This window comes from Capricornis sumatraensis, chromosome 23, assembly GCF_032405125.1.
Source record: "Capricornis sumatraensis isolate serow.1 chromosome 23, serow.2, whole genome shotgun sequence".
NCBI classification, from domain to species: domain Eukaryota; kingdom Metazoa; phylum Chordata; class Mammalia; order Artiodactyla; family Bovidae; genus Capricornis; species Capricornis sumatraensis.
The window spans coordinates 42,744,674-42,766,999 of NC_091091.1; the positions used below are offsets into that span (position 1 = coordinate 42,744,674).

General features: G+C 41.5%; 1 protein-coding gene across 1 annotated transcript; it reads right to left on the bottom strand.

Moving 5' to 3' along the window:
* Positions 1-536: 536 nt before the first annotated feature.
* LOC138070410 (ATPase PAAT-like) lies at positions 537-19,586 on the bottom strand. The gene is made up of 6 exons (XM_068961633.1): positions 19,300-19,586; positions 17,555-17,758; positions 16,664-16,736; positions 12,799-13,005; positions 7,094-7,548; positions 537-1,571 (listed from the first exon to the last, which is right to left on the bottom strand). The coding sequence occupies exons 1-6, from the start codon at positions 19,461-19,463 to the stop codon at positions 1,337-1,339; spliced, it is 1,338 nt and encodes a 445-aa protein (XP_068817734.1). The 5' UTR covers positions 19,464-19,586; the 3' UTR covers positions 537-1,336.
* Between the last annotated feature and the right edge of the window lie 2,740 nt (positions 19,587-22,326).

Below are 22,326 nucleotides of genomic sequence, written 5' to 3' on the forward strand. Positions count from 1 at the left end.
TGGAGTGACAGACATTCCTCCTGAACAACAATGGAAATACTATCTTACAGCTTGTATGTTGTCCCATCAATTAGAAAAGAACAGAAAAATATGCAAATTCTCGAGTGGGCATAGTGAGAGCATGTCCCATATACTGTGTCACCTTCGTAGCGAGCATGTTACAAATGAATGAGTATGTAAATTAGTCCTCATTTGAAAGAATTGACCACAGTATCAATTGCAAAACACCCCCTTTCATAAAGCATTTTAAGAAAAGATAGTAGAGGGAGGTAGGCTCAAGAGGAAGGGGATATATATACACTCACCGGCAGATCTGCGTTGTACGGCAGAAACCAACACAACATTGTAAGAGCAGTTATCCTCCAGTTAGAAAAGAGTTGAAAAGAAAAAATTTCTGTTTCCTTAGACAAGTAGCTTCCAGAGTGGATACATTTATTTTTTATATGTGAATCATCACCTTTCAACCCACATATGATACTTACAATTTCTAAAAATTAAGCCTGCCTGAGAGAACTGCGATCTCTTTAATTCATATGCCTCAACCCCTCAATGCAGATCCTCAGAATTTCATGCTTTATATATACAGAAAAGGGTTCTGGAAAGAGGAAGCTGTACCAGTCCAGAAAGGAAAACAGTTCCTTGTATCTTTTGGATTGACTGAGATAAAATAAAGTGACTTCTCTCATTTTACATCAAACACTAGACCTAAAATAACATTCCTAAGAAGGACTAGGCAGCTCTGATTTGTACTTCCCTCTCTACTACGACACTGTACTGAAATCAGTAACATTAACCTCAGTGTAAACTACTTTCACACATGCCAAACACTGCATTTTCCTCATTACCTGAGATAAACAATACAAAATGTAAATGAGTGATCTGAAAGAAAGTTTCCAAGTCTTAAGGATCCAATTTTTCAAAAACAATCAATTAGATAAATTATCAAATACTCTAAGCATTATTTTTCAGACTCCTAAGATTGTAAAAAGTCTTTCTATAAAAAAAAGTCCTTCAACGAAATACATATACAGTACAAACTAATGAACTGCTTTAGAAATCCTTAAAATCTTAAACATTTAATCCAGAAGCATACATAAATTTCAGTAAGAGTGAAAAATATTACAAACAAAAATAACTGACGATCCCACCATGTTAACTTAGCATACAGTACTGGATTTACAACGTGTGCGGGAAAATGAACACTGAGGTCACGTAAGTAAGTGGTAATATTTCAAAGGACATTAAATACTTGCTTTTCATAAACTTTCTGGGGTGGGGTTTGGCTTTGTAATAAATATGTAATAAATATCTGTAGTACTCTGTACATGTTGAGTGTTTATCTTTCTCCATTTGAAAGTCCTTCTCCAGAGTCATAATGTCTCAGAGGCATCCCAGAAGGTGGGGAGTTTGGATGCTGCAGCAAGTCCATTAACAAAGCAATCTTATTATCTATGTGCTCCTGGAGTTTATATATTCGCTGATCAATGTAGTCTGTAAGTTTCTTTTCCATCAGTTCCAAATTTTTAGAAAGAATCTTTTCCAAATAGGAACAAACAGGTTGCTCTTCTACTCTGAAAATAAATTAAAAAAAAATATTATGACAATTTTCCCTCGTATTATAACAACCAAAATACACTACAATAAGGCAGCCAATACACATTGTCTCCACAACTACATTCTGTCTCCTTCCAACATATTTCCAGGTTCTTGACGCATACAATCTCAAATGCTCAAAGCATTATTGCTTCAGTTCTTTAAATATTTAAGTATAAATTGAAATTAAGAATATGAAGATGACAGAATTTCTACCCTCAAACACAAGTCTTTAGATACAAAGGGTCTTTCTTTTTGGTTTTGCATTCCAAATCAAAAGCAATCTTGCTTTTTCTTTAAGGTCTTTGTATGTCTTCCAAGTCCTTCCCCAAGCATTTTAACAGTTTTCTCTTTTCTTTATCCGAACAACCTTCTAAAGCATTGGAAGGACAAAGACAGTGAATTTCAGAGTGTGGTCCACAAAACCCTAGGATCTCCTATTTTCCCGGGTGTTCCATGAGGTCAAAACTATTTTTTTATAATAACACTAAGTTATCTCAACATGAATTGTACAATACATGTACAATGAATTATCCAGAGGCCACACCATGTATAATGTCATTACTGTGATGAATAATCGCTATCTGGTTGTGTATTCTGTTTCCTAGAATTCTTTAAGGTAGCAGGTTTAGGGTATAGATGAATGTTTTTCTCAGGGTAACAGTTTGTTCTCAGTATTTCTACTGTGGTCTTACTAGATATATTGAGTTATACACGCTATAAGGCAACATATAGCTTCCCTAGTGGCTCAGAGGGTAAAGCGTTTGCCTGCAATGCAGGTAGACCTGGGTTTGATCCCTGGGTCAGGAAGAGCCTCTGGAGAAGGAAATGGCAACCCACTCCAGTACCTTTGCCTGAAAAATCCTACGGACGGAGGAGCAGGGTAGGCTACAGTCCATGGGGTCACAAAGAGTTGGACACGACTGAGCGACTTCACTTCACTTCACTTCAGGCAACATATATGAAACTACAACCCAAAGTCAATACAGTTTTACATACATTTGAAACAATACCATTCTCATTAAACTTTCTAAAAACAAAATATGGTATTTTTTCAAAAAGATATTTATGTTACTATGTAATGGGGTTTGTTATTTCTAAACTAATAAATATTTTCATATAGCCTACATAAATAAAAGTTCTTTGGAGTACTCAATTATTTTTAAGAGGGTAAAGACCATAAACTTTGAGAACCACTACTCTAGCATGTAGTGGTTTCTAGTACTCAAGCATGGATGAGAGAGTTGGACCGTAAAGAAGGCTGAGCACCAAAGAACTGATGCTTTCAAACTGTGGTGCTGGAGAAGAGAGTCCTTTGGACTACAAGGAGATCAAACCAGTCAAACCTAAAGAAAATCAACCCTGAATATTCACTGGAAGGACTGATGCTGAAGCTGAAGCTCCAATACTTTGGCTGCCTGATGTGAAGGGCCAACTCATTGGAAAAAGATCCTGATGCTGGGAAAGAATGAAGGCAGGAGAAGGGAATGACAGAGAATGACATGGCTGGATGGCATCACTGACTCAATGGACACGAGTCTGAGCCAGCTCCGGGAGATGGTGAAGGACAGGGAAGCCTGGCGTGCTGCAGTCCATGGGGTCGCGGAGAGTCAAACAACAATGACTAAACAACAACACTCTTTTTATTGTTCTCTTTATTTTCTTCTTTAAAAAAAATATATATATTTATTTAAAAAATTTTAATATAAATTTATTTTAATCTTTATTTTCAAATAACTATAGATTCATAGGAAGTAAAGACACTGCATTTGTCCAGTACCCGTCATCCAGTGGTCCTGGTCTCTACTTCTTACCTAACTATGGAATGATATCCAGACCAGGCATTTGATGTCAGTACAGTGTGTGTATGCCATTTTATCACATGTACACACATTCATGTAAATATCACCACAATCAAGAGACAGAACTATCCCTTAACTACAGTGAGCTCCCTCTCGCCACCCTTTCACTGCCACATCCACTTCCCTCATCTCCTCCATCCCGAACCCCTGGAAACCACTTACAGTGTTCATCTGTATTATGACAATGTTACACAAATGGACCCATGTAGCTTACCTCTTGAGACTCTCTTTTGTAGATCAGCATAATGCCTTTGCCCAACAACCAAATTGTTGCATGTGTCGATAGGCCATTCCTTTTTATTGCTGATAGCATCCCATGATATGGATATACCAGGGTTAATTGAACCATTCATCAATTTTAAGACACACTGGTTGCTTACAGTTTTGGGCTTTTACAAATAAAGCTTCTATGAACAACTGTGTATTGATTTTTATGTGGAAAAAAATTCCTGGGGGACTTCCCTGGTGGTACAACAGATAGGAGTCCACCTTCCAACTTAGGGGACATGGGTTCAGTCCCTGGTCGGGGAAGATTCCACATGCCACAGAGCAACTAATGAGACGTCCGTGCCAAGCAACGAAGAGCAGCCCCTGCTTGCCACAGCTCAAGAAAGCCCATGAGCACCAATGAAGACCTAGCACAACCAAAAATAAATTAATTAAAAAAATGAAGTTTTCATTTCCCTGGGATAAATGTTCAGGAGTATGATTTCTGAGCCACATGGTAACAACATGTTTAGCTATGAGAAACTCCAAACATTTTTTAAAGTGGCTGTACCACTTTAAGTCCCCATGAGCAATGTATGAGAGATCCAATTTCTCATTGGTATTTGGTTTTGTCACCATTTCTAAACTTTTTATTTTAACCATTTGAATAACTGTATAGTGGTATCTTGTGTCTTGTGGTTTTAATGTGCCCTTCCTTAATAGCCATGAGGTCAAAAATAGCTATCTTTTCATGTGATTATTTGCTTTGTACATCTTATTTGGTATAAATCTCTCTCTATGGTCTTTTGCCCATGTTCTAATTGGACTTTTTTTATGTTGAGTTTTCAGCACTCTCTATATTTTAGATGTAAGTCATTTGTTGGATTTGTAATCTGAAAATATTTTTTTCCCACTCTGGAACTTGTATTTTATTCCTCCTAAAAGAGTCTCACAGAGCAAAAGTTCTAATATTTTCATGGAGGTCAAACATTGTTGGTGTCCTGTCTAGGTTCCCAAAGACTGTCTCCCGTGGATTATTAGAAAACTTCCATTGCTTCATGTTTTACACTTACGGCTCTGATCCATTCTGAGTGAAGTTTTGTATAAGGTACGAGGTTTGGGTCATAGTTCACTTTTTGCTCTTCGGATATCCATCTGCTCCAGCACCATGAGTTAGAAAGACTCTTCTTCCTTCACTGAACTGCTGTTGCACCTCGGGCAACACTCAGTTGAGCACACCTGTGCGGGTCTATCTCTGAACCCTCTATTGGGCTCCACTGACCCCGTGTCTGCCCCTCCGCCATCACTGCCCTGTCTTGATACTCTCGCTGTAGAAGACTCAACACTGGAAGAGGGACTCCTCCCACTTCATCCTTTTTTCTCAAGGTTGTTTTAGCGATTCTTCCTCTTCTGCTTTTCATAGAATTTTTAAAATAATCTATGTCTATGTCTATAAAATATTGTGGTGAAATTTTAGATGTATTACATTAAACCTTCATATCAATGGGGAGAACTGACAACTTTACTGTGTTAGAAATTCAATTTGTAATTTAACAGTTACCAGGAAAGAAACAATTCAGGTCCAACTGGTTTTACTGCAAACTTCCATCAATACCAAACATCATACAGAAGAAATCACATCAATTTTACACAATCTCTTCTAAAATACAGAACTCAAAAAAAAGTAGAACTCATTTTATGAGACCAGTATCACCCTCATAATATAAAACCAGACAAACAGTAAAAGATAAATACAGACTAGGATCTCCAATGAATTCTATATAAGAGTACTTGACAAAATGTTAGCAAATCAGTTCTAGCATTGTATAAAAAAGAATTAGACACCACAATCAAGTGGGATATATTCTAGGTATGCTAGGCAGGTTCAGGTTTTGAAACTAATGTAATTCACCATATGAAGAGATTACTGAAGAAAATTTATGATCATATAAATGGCCATAGGAAAAATACTTGACAAAATCGTGTATCCCCCTATGATGAAAGAAATTCTGATAACCAGGAACTAAGAAACACTAAGCTTCAGAGGCCCTAAGCAATCTGACTTCTCTCCACCTTTTATATAGTCTTTGTGTGTTTGCTGTATTATATCCAGGGATTTTTTATTGTTAATAGGGAGGATCTGAGAGAACTGGAGACATTCCAGCTCAGCAGGAATCAGAAAAGTGGAAGTGGAAGTCGTTCAGTCGTGTCCGACTCTTTGTGACCCTATGGACTCAGTTCATGGAATTTTCCAGGCCAGAATACTGGAGTGAGTAGCCTATCCCTTCTCCAGCGGATCTTCTCGACCCAGGAATTGAACCAGGGTCTCCTGCACTGCAGGCAGATTCTTTACCAACTGAGCATCAGGGAAGCGCAGTTTTTAAATGTTTAGGTTTTTTCTTCCTTTGTGTTTTAGTATTTGTTTGTTTTGCCATGTCACAAGTTAACACTGATAAAGACTATCAACAATTAAAAAAGTTACATTTCCTTGTTCTTCCCAAGTAAGAACCCCCATTTGTTTCAATAACTTACTAAACTACTCATATTTCAATGCTATTAAATACATTAAGAAAATTTCAACCAATACAATGACCTCACTTGAGATGTAAAAAAAGTCTAAATCAAAAGACTGAAACAGTAAGGTAAAATAGTTAAGTCAGAACAATGGCTGAAGCCCTGAGTTCCCATCTAGTGCAGTATTTGGAAACATTCCATCTATCTAAAGGATGGTATGTGCGTGCTCAGTCATGCCCAGCTCTTTGCAGCCTCATGGACTGTGGCCCAGCAGGCTCCTCTGTCCATGGAATTTTCCAGGCAAGAATACTGGAGTGGGTTGACATTTCCTAGTTCAGGGGATCTTCCCGACTCAGGGATTGAACCTGCATCTCTTGCGTCTCCTGCACATACTAAACACTTAACTACCCCTCAATCAGAGCAGGAGTGGAAAAAATTGGAATTACGAGATCAGAGAATCAGGGCCTGTACACCATTAACAATGACAAGCTGATAAATGTTTGGATGATTCCAAAATCAGCCCAGGTCACACAGGATCTACAAGGAAAATCCACTGCAATGGCTCACTTTATACAATCAGGCAAACAGTGTACACATCATGGCTACCACAGCTCCTCTCCTTTCATACAGGTAACTCTCTACTCCAGCCCCTGTCTGCTGCTTACACTCCTCCCACCAAACGCCTGAGAAGTGCTCAGCACCTCTAGTTTACATACTTCTTTCAAAGCAACGCATTCTACTCTGCAGAATATTTCTTTCCTCTATTTCTATCTGTGTCAGTGGTGAAATGTAAAAGCTTCTATAGTTCTCTCCGGAAACAATTTCAGGCAGAAGCTACTGAAACAAACCTCTTTCCTCCACCTGCCTCCGCACCCTCCCCCACACCCCACCTCGACCACACGGGTCTAAACACTTACGTGACACCCCCAGCGCCTCCGCCGGGCTTGGTGATGCTGTCCTGCCACTTGGTGCCGGGTCCCACCCGGAGATGGCTCACCTGGCCACACAAATTCTGCAGAAGAGGCAGCAACTCGGAGTTAGGTATGTGTGAGCTGTCACTTGCTTTCTTTGATAAGAAAGAAGATACCGCATTCTTGAGATCGTTCTCAAGAAGAGAATGGCTTTGCGGCACAATTTTACACTCTTGGAGGCTGCTCATACTTCCTCCACCAGCTGGCTGCAGACTTTCCTCAGTGTTAGGCTCCGAGTCTTCAGTCACGTTTCCAGATGTCAGTCCAGTCCTGAAAGGAAAAGGTGTGGAGGATGACTTGTCGAAGGCTCCCGCAGTAGACGAGGACCGCAGCCCCATCACGTGCTCGTGTCCCGTGTTTCCCAGTATCGACTGCAGCTGCTCTCCGATGGCAACACAGTTCTAAGGAAGGCAGATAAGGAAACAGCAGGAGCATTAATGATAATGACAGCTAATTCTGGAGCAACCTAGAGTCAGGCAAGGTGCCTTCTTCCATCTGAGCCTCAGAACGTTCACATGGAGTCGGCTACAGCCACTGTCCCAATATTGAGTTGAGGAGAAAAGACTAAAGCTAACCCGGCCAAAGCAACACAGCCGTCCGTGGCAGAACTAGGACTGGAACCCCGGACACCCAGCTCCAGAGTCAGGGCTTCTAGTCATTTCAGCGTAGTTTTGCTAAGGAAAATCTTCAAATAAATACAAGCTTACTTAGTAAAAATGCACAGGCATATTTTAATGTTTCCACTACAAAGGCCTTCTTAACCTATGGTATTTTCCAATGAGTCACAATAATTGGTAATTTTCCTAGAATTAAAAATCATCCGCCCACTGTCACATATGTAGGCCACCCTAAGGATATGCAATTTGTTTTCACTGGAAGATAGACTAGACAGTTACTTGCTTAAAGTCTGATGTTCTACTTATATACTTAAAGTCTGAATACTTTTGTGACATTTTCAATTATTAAAATAAGCTACGTTGGGGCCATGTCTGCTGTAATAATTTGTAGGGTAATGGTTATGTTCTGTGGCCTCAGCTCAGTAGGCTGTATTACTTCCTGAGAAGACTGGTTCACACCTGTTAGGTTACAGTTGCCTCCAGAGAGGCGTGCTCTTCATAGGAATGCTTCATAGGAATGCATGCTCTTCCTCAATGTTTCCACAAGAGAAAAGCAAAACTACCTCCAGCCTAGCTAACTGTTACATCACATGGCTCGACCCTAAATTCTAAACCCAGAACTCTACTAGAAATTCTCTTTTATCAACGTATCTGTTTGTTTATTTATTTTGTTGCACTCTACCACATGAGGGATCTTAATTCTACAACCAAGGTTCGAACCCATGCCCCCTGCAGGTGGAAGCTTGGAGTCTTAACCACTGGACCACCAGGGAAGTCCTAGAGATTCTTATCAGGGGATATCATCTCATAGTTAATACTGTTCAATACCTTGTAAGAGAGACTAAGAAACATATTATTATTCAAGATCAGGTGAAGACACTAGATCCATAAATTTTCTGGATATACTAAAAAATGATCCATGGATAAACTTAGCCCAGAACTCATTCATTCAACAAATATTTACCAGAAATCTACTCTGTGTTAGGTACTGTTTCAGGCCCTGGAAATAAGACAGTGAAAAGCAAACACAAATTTGTATATGTACTCCCAGAATTCTGAAAAATTAAATATTTATCTCTGAACATCTTAAAGGATTTAACTTTTTAATCACCTTGAAAAAACAAGGACAAAGAGAATCTTTTTATTTTTTAAGATGAACAAGGTAAACAGTGAAATCTCTTAGAATAACTGAATATATTTTCTTTGAGAAAATGGCCCAGAGCTTTCACTCAGATAACTTTAAATGACAAACATATGCCAGACACTATCAGACAGAATTCTTACTCAATTATTTTAAACCGCTGAAGCAAAAACAAATCAAAGTCAGCACATGTGAACTCCAAATACAAGGAAATAAGAAACCACTTTAATAAAACTTTTCAGGAAACAAGGAACCACAAGGCACAGGTGAAGCAAGGAGAGGCCAGGAAGCTGCTCCCAGGCCCTTCCTCTCCCCTCAGGACAAGCCCTGCCCCAAAGAACACATGCAGGCTCCCGACAGTGTGCGTGGCTCCACCCCTTACACAGAAGGAGGGATTCTGATCATGAAACACCCCTCCTCTACACTCAACAGATACTTACAGAGCTTATGCGACACTTCTCAGAAAGACAGTCCATGGATTACTTGTTTGCAAACAAAAGCAATTCCAGAGAACCAGGTATATCCCATGAAAATCATTCCATAAATATAGTCTTCCCATAGAAATAGGATATTTATTAGCATGTTTAAAAGATTTCACAGGATCTCCTTTCTTCCTCAGGGTGTTTCCCAAATGCCCCCACAGGTAAGGATTTAGCATATGCATATAAGGGGAAACAAGTTACAGTAACATGTGCTGCTGGTTGAAGGACTTGCATTTTTGGATGAGACAAAGCTACCAAGACACATACCAAGCTTGAGAGTAAGGTAAGAGTTGGGCAAGCACTCCTATGATTTACCTAATGCACTTCTGAACTGACATAAATTCATGAGGAAGAAAGCATATTGTTTTGGGAATTAAATAAACAAGCAAAAAAAAAAAACCCTTAAAGACATGGCCAAAAAAACACCTGAAACTTTGGCATCATTTCTTTTCCAAAGACAAGCTTTTAAAACATAAGTATCAGTCATGAACTGATTTTTTAAAATTCATTAACCCTCTTGAATGTTTCCAAAATCTTTCACACACACACAGTTTCTTGTTTTTAAATTTTTAATCTCTATGTCCACTGGATCTTTCCCCTTAAACATTTGTTCTTAAAATACACTATGCATAGGGCCCATCTGGTGCTGCTGGTTAGAAATAGTTGAGTCCTGGATCACACCCTCAGGGTTTTAGGTCATAACTGAGGGCCAGTGTTCTGTCTTTATAAGCATTCCAAGGGATTCTGATACAGGCAGGTTCCTTATCTCTGGCCTTCCTGAAACAACCTACTTTAACCTGGCTACCTCCACATTCCAACTACTTTCTAATCCCTCAGAATCTGGTTTCCATCTCCTCACTATTCAAGCTGACCCACGAGGGATCTGCTGCAAAAGAAGCTGAGTTGATAATCAAGGAACATACACATTAGAGTCATAAATAAGATATCAGATTCCTGTTTGCACAAAGCTTATATTTTAATGAGATAAACAGAGCAATATATATACATGTATATATGTGTGTATGTGTCTATAAAACAACAAAAATAATGAAGAAAGCCATGATGAAAATATGATACAGATAGTGCAGGAAAGCCTAATCTAACAGTGTGGCTGGTGAAGGTCTCGCTCAAGATGGAACATTTAAGATGAGGCTGAAAGAACAAGAAAAGGGCAGACTTGCTAAGATCGAGAAGAGGGGATTCTGGCCAAAGAGAACAGTTAAGAGTGCAGAGGTCCTGAGGTGGGAGCACAGGTGGCTATCTGGGGAACACACACCTCAGAATGTCTAGAGACGAGCATCTGAGATGTGACAGGAGATGGGGTTGAGGAGGGAACGACGGCCCAGATCTGAGATGACAGGGTGAGGAATCTGGATCAACTCTGGGGTGAAGGGAAGCAGTTCGGGGACATTACACAGGGGAAGTCGAGTCTGATGGACCCTCTGAGATCATCCTGGTTGCTCTGTGGAGAGGGAGCACTGGAGCAGGAGCACCTGTTAGGAACCTCCTGAGCTATGCAGGTGAGATCACTGTACCAGAGAACAGAGAGGATGGACTCTGTTCTTTTGGAAGCTCTCCTTTCCGAGGTTTCCAAGATCATCACCAGCTCTCCTGTTCTCCTATGTTTGCCCATCCCACCAATGATACTCCTACTAAATTAATGTTGGCAAATCTCGCAGAAGTTATGTGACATTTTTATTTGTATTATTTGATTTAAACTTTCACATTCATCCTATGATCTCAGCAGCATTGCTAGATTGTAAACAATTACCTTTTAGATTATAAACATGAAGAAGTTTATCCTTAAATAGAGGAAGCAATGCTAAATAACACAGAACTAATACTGTCAGCATTGAATTCAGGCCTCCTGACATCAGAGTTGGACTATAAAGAAAGCTGAGTGCCGAAGAACTGATGCTTTTGAACTGCGGTACTGGAGAAGACTCTTGAGAGTCCCTTGGACTGAAGGGAGATCCAACCAATCCATTCTAAAGGAGATTGGTCCTGGGTGTTCACTGGAAGGACTGATGTTGAAGCTGAAACTCCAATACTTTGGCCACCTGATGCCAAGAGCTGACTCAGTGGAAAAGACCCTGATGCTGGGAAAGATTGAGGGCAGGAGGAGAAGGGGAAGACAAAGGATGAGATCGTTGGATGGCATCACTGACTCAATGGCCATGGGTTTGGGGGGACTCCGGGAGTTGGTGATGGACAGAGAAGCCTGGCGTGCTGCGGTTCATGGGGTCACAAAGAGTCAGACACGACTGAGCGACTGAACTGAGCTGACATCACATCTCTGCTACTCTAAATAGTGGCTCCTGCTCTCCGGCTCCTCGCCCCTCTCCGTGTGCTCTGAGAAAACGCAGCTGCTCGCCCATGGTCTTCCCTCCTGGCCCCAGTCCCTCCCCTCACCACCTTCTCTGTCATCTACTAGGGATGCTCCCGCCCCTCTGTGTTTCCGAAGGCTTACAACGTCACCCCAGGAATGTGGTATTCACATAGAAAACTCAATACTCCCAAATTAAACTACTTTTTTTCCCTCCAAGTCACTCCCTCCCTTGTGTTCCCTGTGTACTACTGGCATCACCATCTTCAAAAGTTTGGTTTCATGTTTGATTCTATTTTCCTCCCCAAAACCCCATACAAGTTATTGTCAAGTCCCAATGGTTCCACTGTTGTAGTATCTCACAACCCAGCACTACGGTCCTCCTTCAAGTTTAGACCCTCTTAACCCTCACCTCGACGAGAAATAACACAGAGATCCTTTCCTTCCTGCAGTCTCACTTTCTACTGACTCCTCATCTTGCACGTAATAGTGGACTAGAGTTAATTAAAACAGGTAAAACACGCCCACAAGCTTCATAAGAGCATTCAAAACCCTCTATGATCCGGCCCTAGTCTACCTGAAGCTTCCCCTACCACTTCTTCACTCCAGAAAAATGAACGTCTATCCATTTCCTAGCTACATTATACTCCTTCCAGGACTGAAGATTTAATCCATACTGCTCTCTCTCTCAAGTTGCAGCCCTCCAAATTCACATGCCTAATCCTACCTATGTAGTCCTCTAATAAGACCACAGAGACCTTTAGGGACAGGCCATAGAGTAATTCACCTTGGAACCTTCTGTAGTAACTAGAACAGAGCATCATTCACGAAGAAGGGGCTAAGTAAATACTTGCTGAATGAATAAATGAGTGAATTCATAGAAAATTATGAAGTCTGTAATAGAAATATTTTATTTGTAAGGGCATAAGGCTACAGAATGTTACTTTTAGAAAAGTTAGTAAAGATAACACTCATATCAATAACAATAGTTAAATGGAAAAGATTTATGTCACCACATGTCCTAATAAAAAGCTATTATTTAAAGAACTGTAATGGTATCTGGAAAGAAATCCATTCCTACTCACCTGCTGCTGGAATCTCACCATATTCATCAACTGCTGAGCTCCAGGTGATAACTTTGACCCCATGGACTCCATGATGGTTTGGACCCTCTCCAGGTCTATCCTTGAGCCTAGAGCGGGAGAGCCTGCTGAAGTATGTGCAGAGACTGGCCTTACGTGTACCACAACTTTACTGATGAACACACAGTTCTTTTCACCAAAGGAGAGCAGCTATTATAACAAAGAAGTTCAGCAAAATTAATAGTAATAAAAACAACCATTATTTAAGGTCATTTCTTATTAATACTGAAGAAAGAAGCATTCAAGAATCTAAAAATTAAATTCAAGTACATTTTTAAGTTGTCTCTAGAATAGTCAAAGCCAAGAAAAGATTCCAAAGAATAAGGAAAATGTAAAAAGTCCTTTTTAAGTAAAAGATTACATATAAATGTTTTATTTAATAATGCTTTTTTTTGTTTAAGGAATTAAAAGATAAACTGTATCAATCTGAGATCCTACCATCCTGAAACATGCTATACCATTTAATACAAAAGAAGACTGTCCAGGATCCCATGTAAAATGTTTGTGAAGTGCTAAATATAACTCAGTATTTTAGAATTAAAACCATACGGAATATTAAGACAACCTAAAATTCTGAAAGAAATAGGAATACCAGACCACCTAACCTGCCTCTTGAGAAATCTGTATGCAGGTCAGGAAGCAACAGTTAGAACTGGACATGGAACAACAGACTGGTTCCAAATAGGAAAAGGAGTGAGTCAAGGCTGTATATTCTCACCCTGCTTATTTAACTTCTATGCAGAGTACATCATGAGAAATGCTGGACTGGAAGAAGCACAAGCTGGAATCCAGATTGCCGGGAGAAATATCAATAACCTCAGATATGCAGATGACACCACCCTTATGGCAGAAAGTGAAGAGGAGCTAAAAAGCCTCTTGATGAAAGTGAAAGAGAGTGAAAAAGTTGGCTTAAAGCTCAACAAAACGAAGATCATGGCATCTGATCCCATCACTTCATGGGAAATAGATGGGGAAACAGTAGAAATAGTGTCAGACTTTATTTTTTGGGGATTCAAAATCACTGCAGATGGTGACTGCAGCCATGAAATTAAAAGACGCTTACTCCTTGGAAGGAAAGTTATGACCAACCTAGATAGTATATTCAAAAGCAGAGACATTACTTTGCCGACTAAGGTCCGCCTAGTCCAGGCTATGGTTTTTCCTGTGGTCATGTATGGATGTGAGAGTTGGACTGTGAAGAAGGCTGAGCACCAAAGAATTGATGCTTTTGAACTGTGGTGTTGGAGAAGACTCTTGAGAGTCCCTTGGACTGCAAGGAGATCCAACCAGTCCATTCTGAAGGAGATCAACCCTGGGATTTCTTTGGAAGGAATGATGCTAAAGCTGAAACTCCAGTACCTTGGCCACCTCATGCGAAGAGTTGACTCATTGGAAAAGACTCTGATGCTGGGAGGGATTGGGGGCAGGAGGAGATGGGGACGACAGAGGATGAGATGGCTGGATGGCATCATGGACCCGATGGACGTGAGTCTGAGTGAACTCCGGGAGTTGGTGATGGACAGGGAGGCCTGGCGTGCTGCAATTCATGGGGTTGCAAAGAGTCGGACACGACTGAGCAACTGAACTGAACTGAACTGAAGAGATCTCAATAGTTTACACATGAAAAATGATTTCATGGTGATTTTCTAATTTATCAATAGAGTAAATAAAGGTCAATCTTTGAGCCTAGTTCTTGTGGCTTCTGTCCCAGGAGCTATTCAGTGCTCTATGCTGCCTCATCTTGTACATGCTTCTAAACCAAGATGTTTCCTGTGTGCTGTAGGACTGTAAAGGAGCAAAGTGGAAAGCAAACAGGATCTAGAATCAGACAGACCTGAGTTCTGTGAGGGCTGTGCCTGAGTGACCCTGGGCAGATGCTAAACTTGAGCCAGGGGTAAAATCAGTTCACATGGTTGTTATAAGGATTGTGCATTAAAATGTCCAGTGTATATCACTGAGTGAGTGCTCACAGATACACGTCAGTAACTATCATTTAACTTTCATAAACTATTGAAGGTACTACTGGCCCAGAAGAGGCCTTCATACAAACCCAGAGATTTTCCTAAATGAAACTCTCTGCACTCCCTGGGGCTTCCACAGCAGTTACAAACCCCATTCATCTTCAGAGACAACAAACCCATACATCACACAAAGACACAGGTGAATACAGACTCATGATCTAAAAACTTAGTGTGGCACCAAAGATGTGACTGTCATCAGCAAGTAAGTACCTCATGAAATGTATACACCCACGTGTCAACATGCATATTATGCTTTTCAACCCCCAAGCCTTTCTCACCAGTGAATGTTGTACCTATTTGGCACACTTAATCTACCTGTCTTGCCACTACAATATGAGCAACATTCCAGTTTATTTCATAACTGCCACTTCCTAAATGCCTAATACAGCAGCCGGTATCTATAAGCACTCTAATATGTGTAAAGAGCCTCTTGATGAAAGTGAAAAAGGAGAGTGAAAAGTTGGCTTAAAGCTCATCATTAAGAAAACTAAGATCATAGCATCCGGTCTCATCACTTCATGGCAAACAGATGGGGAATCAGTGGAAACAATGGCTGACTTTATTTTTCTGGGCTCCAAAATCACAGCAGATGGTGACTGCAGCCATAAAATTAAAAGACGCTTATTCCTTGGAAGGAAAGTTATGACCAACCTAGATAGCATATTACAAAGCAGAGACACTACTTTGCCAACAAAGGTCTGTCTAGTCAAGGCTATGGTTTTCCCAGTGGTCATGTATGGATGTGAGAGGTGGACTATAAAGAAAGCTGAGTGCCAAAGAACTGATGCTTTTAAACTGTGGTGTTAGAGAAGACGCTTGAGAGTCCCTTGGACTGTAAGGAGATCCAACCACCCATTCTAAAGGAGATCAGTCCTGGGTGTTCATTGGAAGGACTGATGTTGAAGCTGAAATTCCAATACTTTGGTCACCTGATGCAAAGAGCTGACTCATTTGAAAAGACCCTGATGCTGGGAAAGATTGAGGGCAGAAGGAAAAGGGGATGACAGAGGATGAGATGGTTGGATGGCATCACCGACTCAATGGACATGGGTTTGGGTGGACTCTGGGAGTTGGTGATGGACAGGGAGGCCTAGAGTACTGCGGTTCACAGGGTCGCAAAGAGTCAGACACAACTGAGCGACTGAACTGAATATGTGTTGGATGAATGCATCACTTTATTAAAATGACTTTAGAAGCCATTAGTGTATACACCTAAACAACATCTTGGGATAATTAGTTCTGTGCTCCTCTGTAAGTAATAATCAACACAGAATTTTAAAGATAAAAATAATCCAAGAATTTTCTTTAGTTCCCAATTATTACCCATAAAGTAGGTCCCGAAAGATGAAGAAACTTGCCCAAGGTTACTTCTTTAGTCAGCAAGAGACTCACTTAATAGTCAAAGCTTATGATTTCCAGCTCAGTACTCTTCCTCTAGATCCGATGACATCAGTAAAGCTTACCTTAATAAAATTTTTCATGCTGATGACACCAGTCTAAACTCCTTTAACTCTGTGATGCCCTTGTCTGAAATTTCTCTGTGTCCAACACTGCTATACTAACAAAAGTACATTGACATGACCATAGGAAATAAATGATAAAATTTTAAAAGAATGTTGATAATATTTTAGAAAAGAATTTCTTTTTACATGTTTACTAAGTATTTTTGAAATAAAACCAGGGACCACGCAGGACTAACCACATTATCAATTTATGGAAATAAATATATCTATATATTAGGAAAGCACCTGTAGTTTTACATTGGCTAAAATTTAGGAATGACTTACCTTTATTTTACAAGCATGTGTGGAAGACTCCAATTTTAGATATTTTTTGTACAAAGTAATCTTTTCATGTTCACTAAAAATAGAAAAGAACTGATTTATTAAAAATTTCATACATTATCACTAAGAAGAGTTATACTTAAAAATAAAGGTCTCCAGGACAATATTTTAATCCTCAGATTCAGTTTTCCTGGTGAGGTATGAACAGTAGAGACTTCCTACTGAATAGCACTAGATATGAAGACAACATCTGCCACTTACTAATTATAGGAGAAAATTAAATTAGATATCCAATGTATACTCATGTAGCACTGAGCATATTTTAAAGCTCAACAACATATTGTCATACACAATACACACAATACATAAAACACCTCATACTTTGATTCATATTAAAGAAAGGTTAGAACAGAATCTTCTTCATAAAAAATTGGGGAGAAAAAATCAAAAAGTCTAATAATGGGTTAAAGCTTGGCAGTACAGAACAGTCTTGAGCTCATGCACTATTTGGTAACAGCATCCTACAAGAAAATGTTCAAAGTTCCAGGCTGAGTGACAAAGTGATTTTTGGAAAACAGATTCCTTGTGAGTTAAAGAAAACAAATGAGAAACTTAGCAGAATCTCATTTTCATCAAACTTTTTCCCAAACTAGCTATGATCTTTTACCAACTTCTCTCTCTTCCATTAGCTCTCCATTTCCACATTCATACACACAATTAGGCTGATCCAGACTGTCTTTAAGATCCCTAAAGGTCTAAACTTCTAGGTCTGCTGGTATGTTTTTATCTTTTCTTCCCTAGTCACCAATGTCAGAGAATCAACAAATACTGCAAAAGCTCAAGAAAATAAAACACTACTTCAGAAGAACACTTCCACATGCATAAGGCACAAACCTGTTATCCAGAACATTACAAACATTCTTGCCCCTACTGGTTCCACAGTACTCCTCTCCTAAGTACACTTCCATATTTCTTGCTGAACTTAAAATGCCAATAGAAACGATTTCTTCACCTCCATGAGGGTCACATCTCAGGTAAAGGAAGCAGGGGTTTTCATCTTGGTTGTTCAGGTTCCTTTTCAAAATCACATGATCCTGGCTGAAAAGAAAATGAAGACTATTATGTAGTCTTATAGTGCTTCCCTCATGGCTCAGATGGTAAAGAATCTGCCTGCGATGCAGGAGACCTAGATTCGATCCTTGGGTTGGGAAGATCCCCTGGAGAAGGGAATGGCAACCCACTCCAACATCCTTGCCTGGAAAATCCCATGGACAGGGGAGCCTGGTGGGCTACAGTACGTGGAGTGACAAAGAGTCGGACACTTTGTCCGACATTGTCCAACACTGACTGAGTGACTAACACGCACACACAGCTCTGAATATTCATTGAAAGGACTGATGCTGAAGCTGAAGCTTCAATACTTTGGCCACCTGATGTGAAAAGCTGATTCATTAGAAAAGACCCTGATGATGGGAAAGATTGAAGGCAGAAGGTTGAGATGGTTGGGTGGCATCATTGATTCAATGGACATGAGTTTGAGCAAGCTCCAGCAGACAGTGATGGCAGGGAAGACTGGCCTGGTGCAGCCCATGGAGTTGAAAAGAGTCGGACACAACTGAGCGACTGAATGACAACATGCAGTATTATAGTCAGCTGTCATTAACAGAACACTGTCATTAATCCCTTAATGGGCCACAGGGGTTGACATGTTATCCAATTAATTGATTTTTGCATTTGGAGTCCAAGCACCCTGCAAAGCACTGATCAAATAAATGCTCAATACATAAATCATGAGGAAATGATACTTTAGACTAGAGGGCTCTCCACTCTATTTCCCCTTGGACTTCTATCTACACTGTAAGCGACTTCCTGAAAACTGCCTGACCAGTTACTTACTGGTTGGTTACTGTGAATTCAAAAACCGTTCAGAAGTAGGGGGGAGGGGGTTGTAGGCAGGTACAGAATAAAGGGGAAAAGTGTGCCATTTTCAAAATTAAACTGATGGAAGATTTTTCCACATTTGGATTTTTTTAAGGCCTATTTTAGCCCACGGGCTTCCCAGCTGGCTCAGCGGTAAAGCATCCTTTCCAAAGGCAGGAGACAACGGGAGACGCGGTTCGATCCCTGGGTGGGGGAAGATCCCCTGAAGGAGGAGACGGCAACCCACTCCAGTATTCTAAACTGGGCAATCCCTCGGACAGAGGAGCCTGGCGGGCTACTGTCCATAGGGTCGCGGGTCGCCAAGAGTCAAGACACGACTGAAGGACTTTGCATGCATACATTGGTAGACAGGTTTTTGTTTCAGGATAAAAGAGGCCGGTTCTGATCCCGACAAGGGGCCCCAGGAGCCGACGAGATGGACTCAAGGGGTGTGTGTGAAACGCTGTCTCTCGCTCACCGGCCCCCCGCCTCCAACATTCACACCCGAGTCCCCTCAGCTTTCCCGCGGACGCCCCTCTGTCCTCCCGCCACCCGGGCCCCGCCCTTTCGCCCTCACCGCCCGCACGGCCCCGTCACCCGCTCGGCTCCCGCTTCGGGCGCAGACCCTCTCCCCTCACGGTCCCCGTCTCCCCTCGCGGCTCCCCCAGGAGCGCGACTCCGTCCCCGACCACAACCCAGGCCCCGCCGGCCCAGCGCACCCCGAGGCGGGCGGCGCCAGCAGCTCCTCCCAGTCGGCGTCCCGGGCGCCGAGACCAGCCCGGGTGAGACGGAGACTCTGGGCCAAGGCTCCGCACGCGGCATCCCAGGAAGAGGCCAGGGTCAGGCGGCGGGTCAGCGACCCGTGTAGGGTCTCGGTCTCCATTCGGCCACGCACGGACCAGGCCGGCTCCGGAACCTCTCTTTATAGCTCTTTAATTTGCGCCAGATCGAGGGAAGGTGAAGGAACAGGGCAACTTCCGGCTCGGCCCCCGGCAAACCTGAGAGCGGCCGCAGTTCCCCGTTGTCTGGAGACCAGCTACGGCAGACTCTCATACGCGCGCCGGCCGGATTTGGCAGCCGGGTTCTAAAGCACTGGGCCGCGGGGGGGGTGGCTCGCGGGAAGCTCCAGATTAGAGCATGCGCCCTGACAGCACGTGGGCCACCCTCTGGGCTTTGCGCAGGCGCAGTGCGGTGGTCACGCCCCCGCCCCGCCCCCGCCCCCGCCCCCCAGCCTTTACTTGACTTTAGGTTCATTCACTCAGTCGTGGCCCATTCTTTGAGACCCAGGGACTGCAGCACGCCAGGCTTCCCTGTCCATCACCAACCTCGGGGCTTCCTCAAACTCATGTCCATCCAGTCGGTGATACCATCCAACCATCTCATCCTCCGTTGTCCCCTTCTGCTTCTGCCTTCAATCTTTCCCAACATCAGGGTCTTTACCAATGAGTCAGTTCCTCACATCAGGTGACCAAAGTATTGGAACTTCAGCTTCAGTCCTTCCAATGAATATTCACTACTGATTTCCTTTAGGATTGATTGGTTTGATCTCCTTGCAGTCCAAGGGACTCTCAAGAGTCTTCTCCAATACCACAGTTCAAAAGCATCAATTCTTCAGTGCTCAACTTTCTTTAGAGTCCAACTCTCATATCCATAGATGACTATTGGAAAAACCATATCTGACTAGACGAACCTTTGTCAGCAAAGTAATGTCTCTGCTTTTAATGTGCTGTCTAGGTTGGTCATAGCTTTTCTTCCAAAGAGCAAATGTCTTTTAATTTCATGGCTGCATTCACCATCTGCAGTCATTTTGGAGCCCAAGAAAATAAAGTCTGTCACTGTTTCCATTGTTTCCCCATCTATTTGCCATGAAGTGATTGGGACCAGATGGCATGATCTTAGTGTTTTGAATGGAGTTCTAAGCCAGCTTTTTCATTCTCTTCTCTCACTTTCATCAAGAGGCTTTTTAGTTCCTCTTCACTTTTTGCCATAAGGGTGGTGTCATCTGCATATCTGAGGTTATTGATATTTCTCCCTGCAATCTCGATTCCAGCTAGTATTTCATCTACCCCAGCATTTCACTTGATGTACTCTGCATATAAGTTAAATAAGCAGGGTGGCAATACACAGCCCTGATGTACTCCTTTCCCTCTTTGGAACCAGTCCATTGTTCCATGCCCAGTTCTAACTGTTGCTTCTTGACCTGCACACAGATTTATCAGGAGGCAGGTAAGATGGTCTGGTATTCCCATCTTTTAAGAATTTTCCACAGTTTGTTGTGATCCACACAGTCAAAGGATTTAGCATAGTCAATGAAGCAGTAGTAGGTGTTTTTCTGGAATTCTCTTGCTGCTTCTATGATCCAATGGATGTTGGCAATTTGATCTCTGGTACCTCTGCCTTTTCTAAATCCATCTTGAACATCTGAAAGTTCACAGTTCACACACTGTTTAAGCCTGGCTTGGAGAATTTTGAGCATTACTTTACTAGCGTGTGAGATGAGTGCAATTGTGCAGTAGTTTGAGCATTCGTTGGCACTGCCTTTCTTTGGGATTGGAATGAAAACTGACCTTTTCCAGTCCTGTGACCACTGCTGAGTTTTCCAAATTTGCTGTCATATTGAGTGCATCACGTCCACAGCATTGTCTTTTAGGATTTGAAGTAGTTCAGCTGGAATTCCATCACCTCCACTAGCTTTGTTACTAGTGACGCTTCCTAAAGCCCATTTGACTTCACCCCAGGATGTCTGGCTCTAAGTGAATGATCACATCATCGTGGTTATCTGGGTCATGAAGATCTTTTTTGTATAGGTCTTCTGTGTATTTTTGCCACCTCTTCTTAATATCTTCTGCTTCTGTTAAGTCCATACCATTTCTGTCCTTTATTGTGCTCATCTTTGCATGAAATGTTCCCTTGGTATATCTAATTTTCTTTAAAAGATCTCTAGTCTTTCTCATTTTTTTTTTCTCTATTTCTTTGCATTGGTCACTGAGGAAGGCTTTCTTATCTCTCTTTGCTATTCTTTGGAACTCTGCATTCAAATGGGTAATCTCTCCTTTTCTCTTTTGCCTTTATTTAGCGTCTCTTCTTTTCACAGCTATTTCTAAAGCCTCCTCATACAACCATTTTGCCTTTTTGTCTTTTTCTTGGGGATGGTCCTGATCACTGTTTTCTGTACATTGTCACAAACCTATGTCCAGAATTCTTCAGGCACTCTATCAGATCTATTCCCTTGAATCTATTTGTCACTTCCACTGTATAATCATAAGGGATTTGATTTAGGTCATACCTGAATGGTCTAGTGGTTTTCCCTACTTTCTTTAAGTCTGAATTTTGCGATAAGGAGTTCATGATCTGAGCCACAGTCAGCTCTACTAGAGAATAGAATAAACGTCTTAGTTAATCTCAGCAACTACAGGTGAGATTTTGGAGAGTTATGAACAATGCCATGCTGTCCAGGTCGTGTTTGAGTTAAGGTAAAGTAGTTCAAGGTCTTTTTAAGTGAAAATCTGTTTGTGAATAGAAAGGGATTCCAGAAGGCTTAGCTCTAGGAATTAGAAAGAAATTAAAGAAAGAAATTTACTCTTTGGCTAAAGTTTTTCCACAGACAAAAAGCTGGCTGAGGATATGGTGGGCAAAGACCGTGGGGTTCTGCTTCATTTCAGGGAGAGGTGAACAGGTAGAGTACAGAGGATTTTTAGGGCAGTGAAACTATTCTGTATAACACTATAATGGTGGGTACCTGTCAT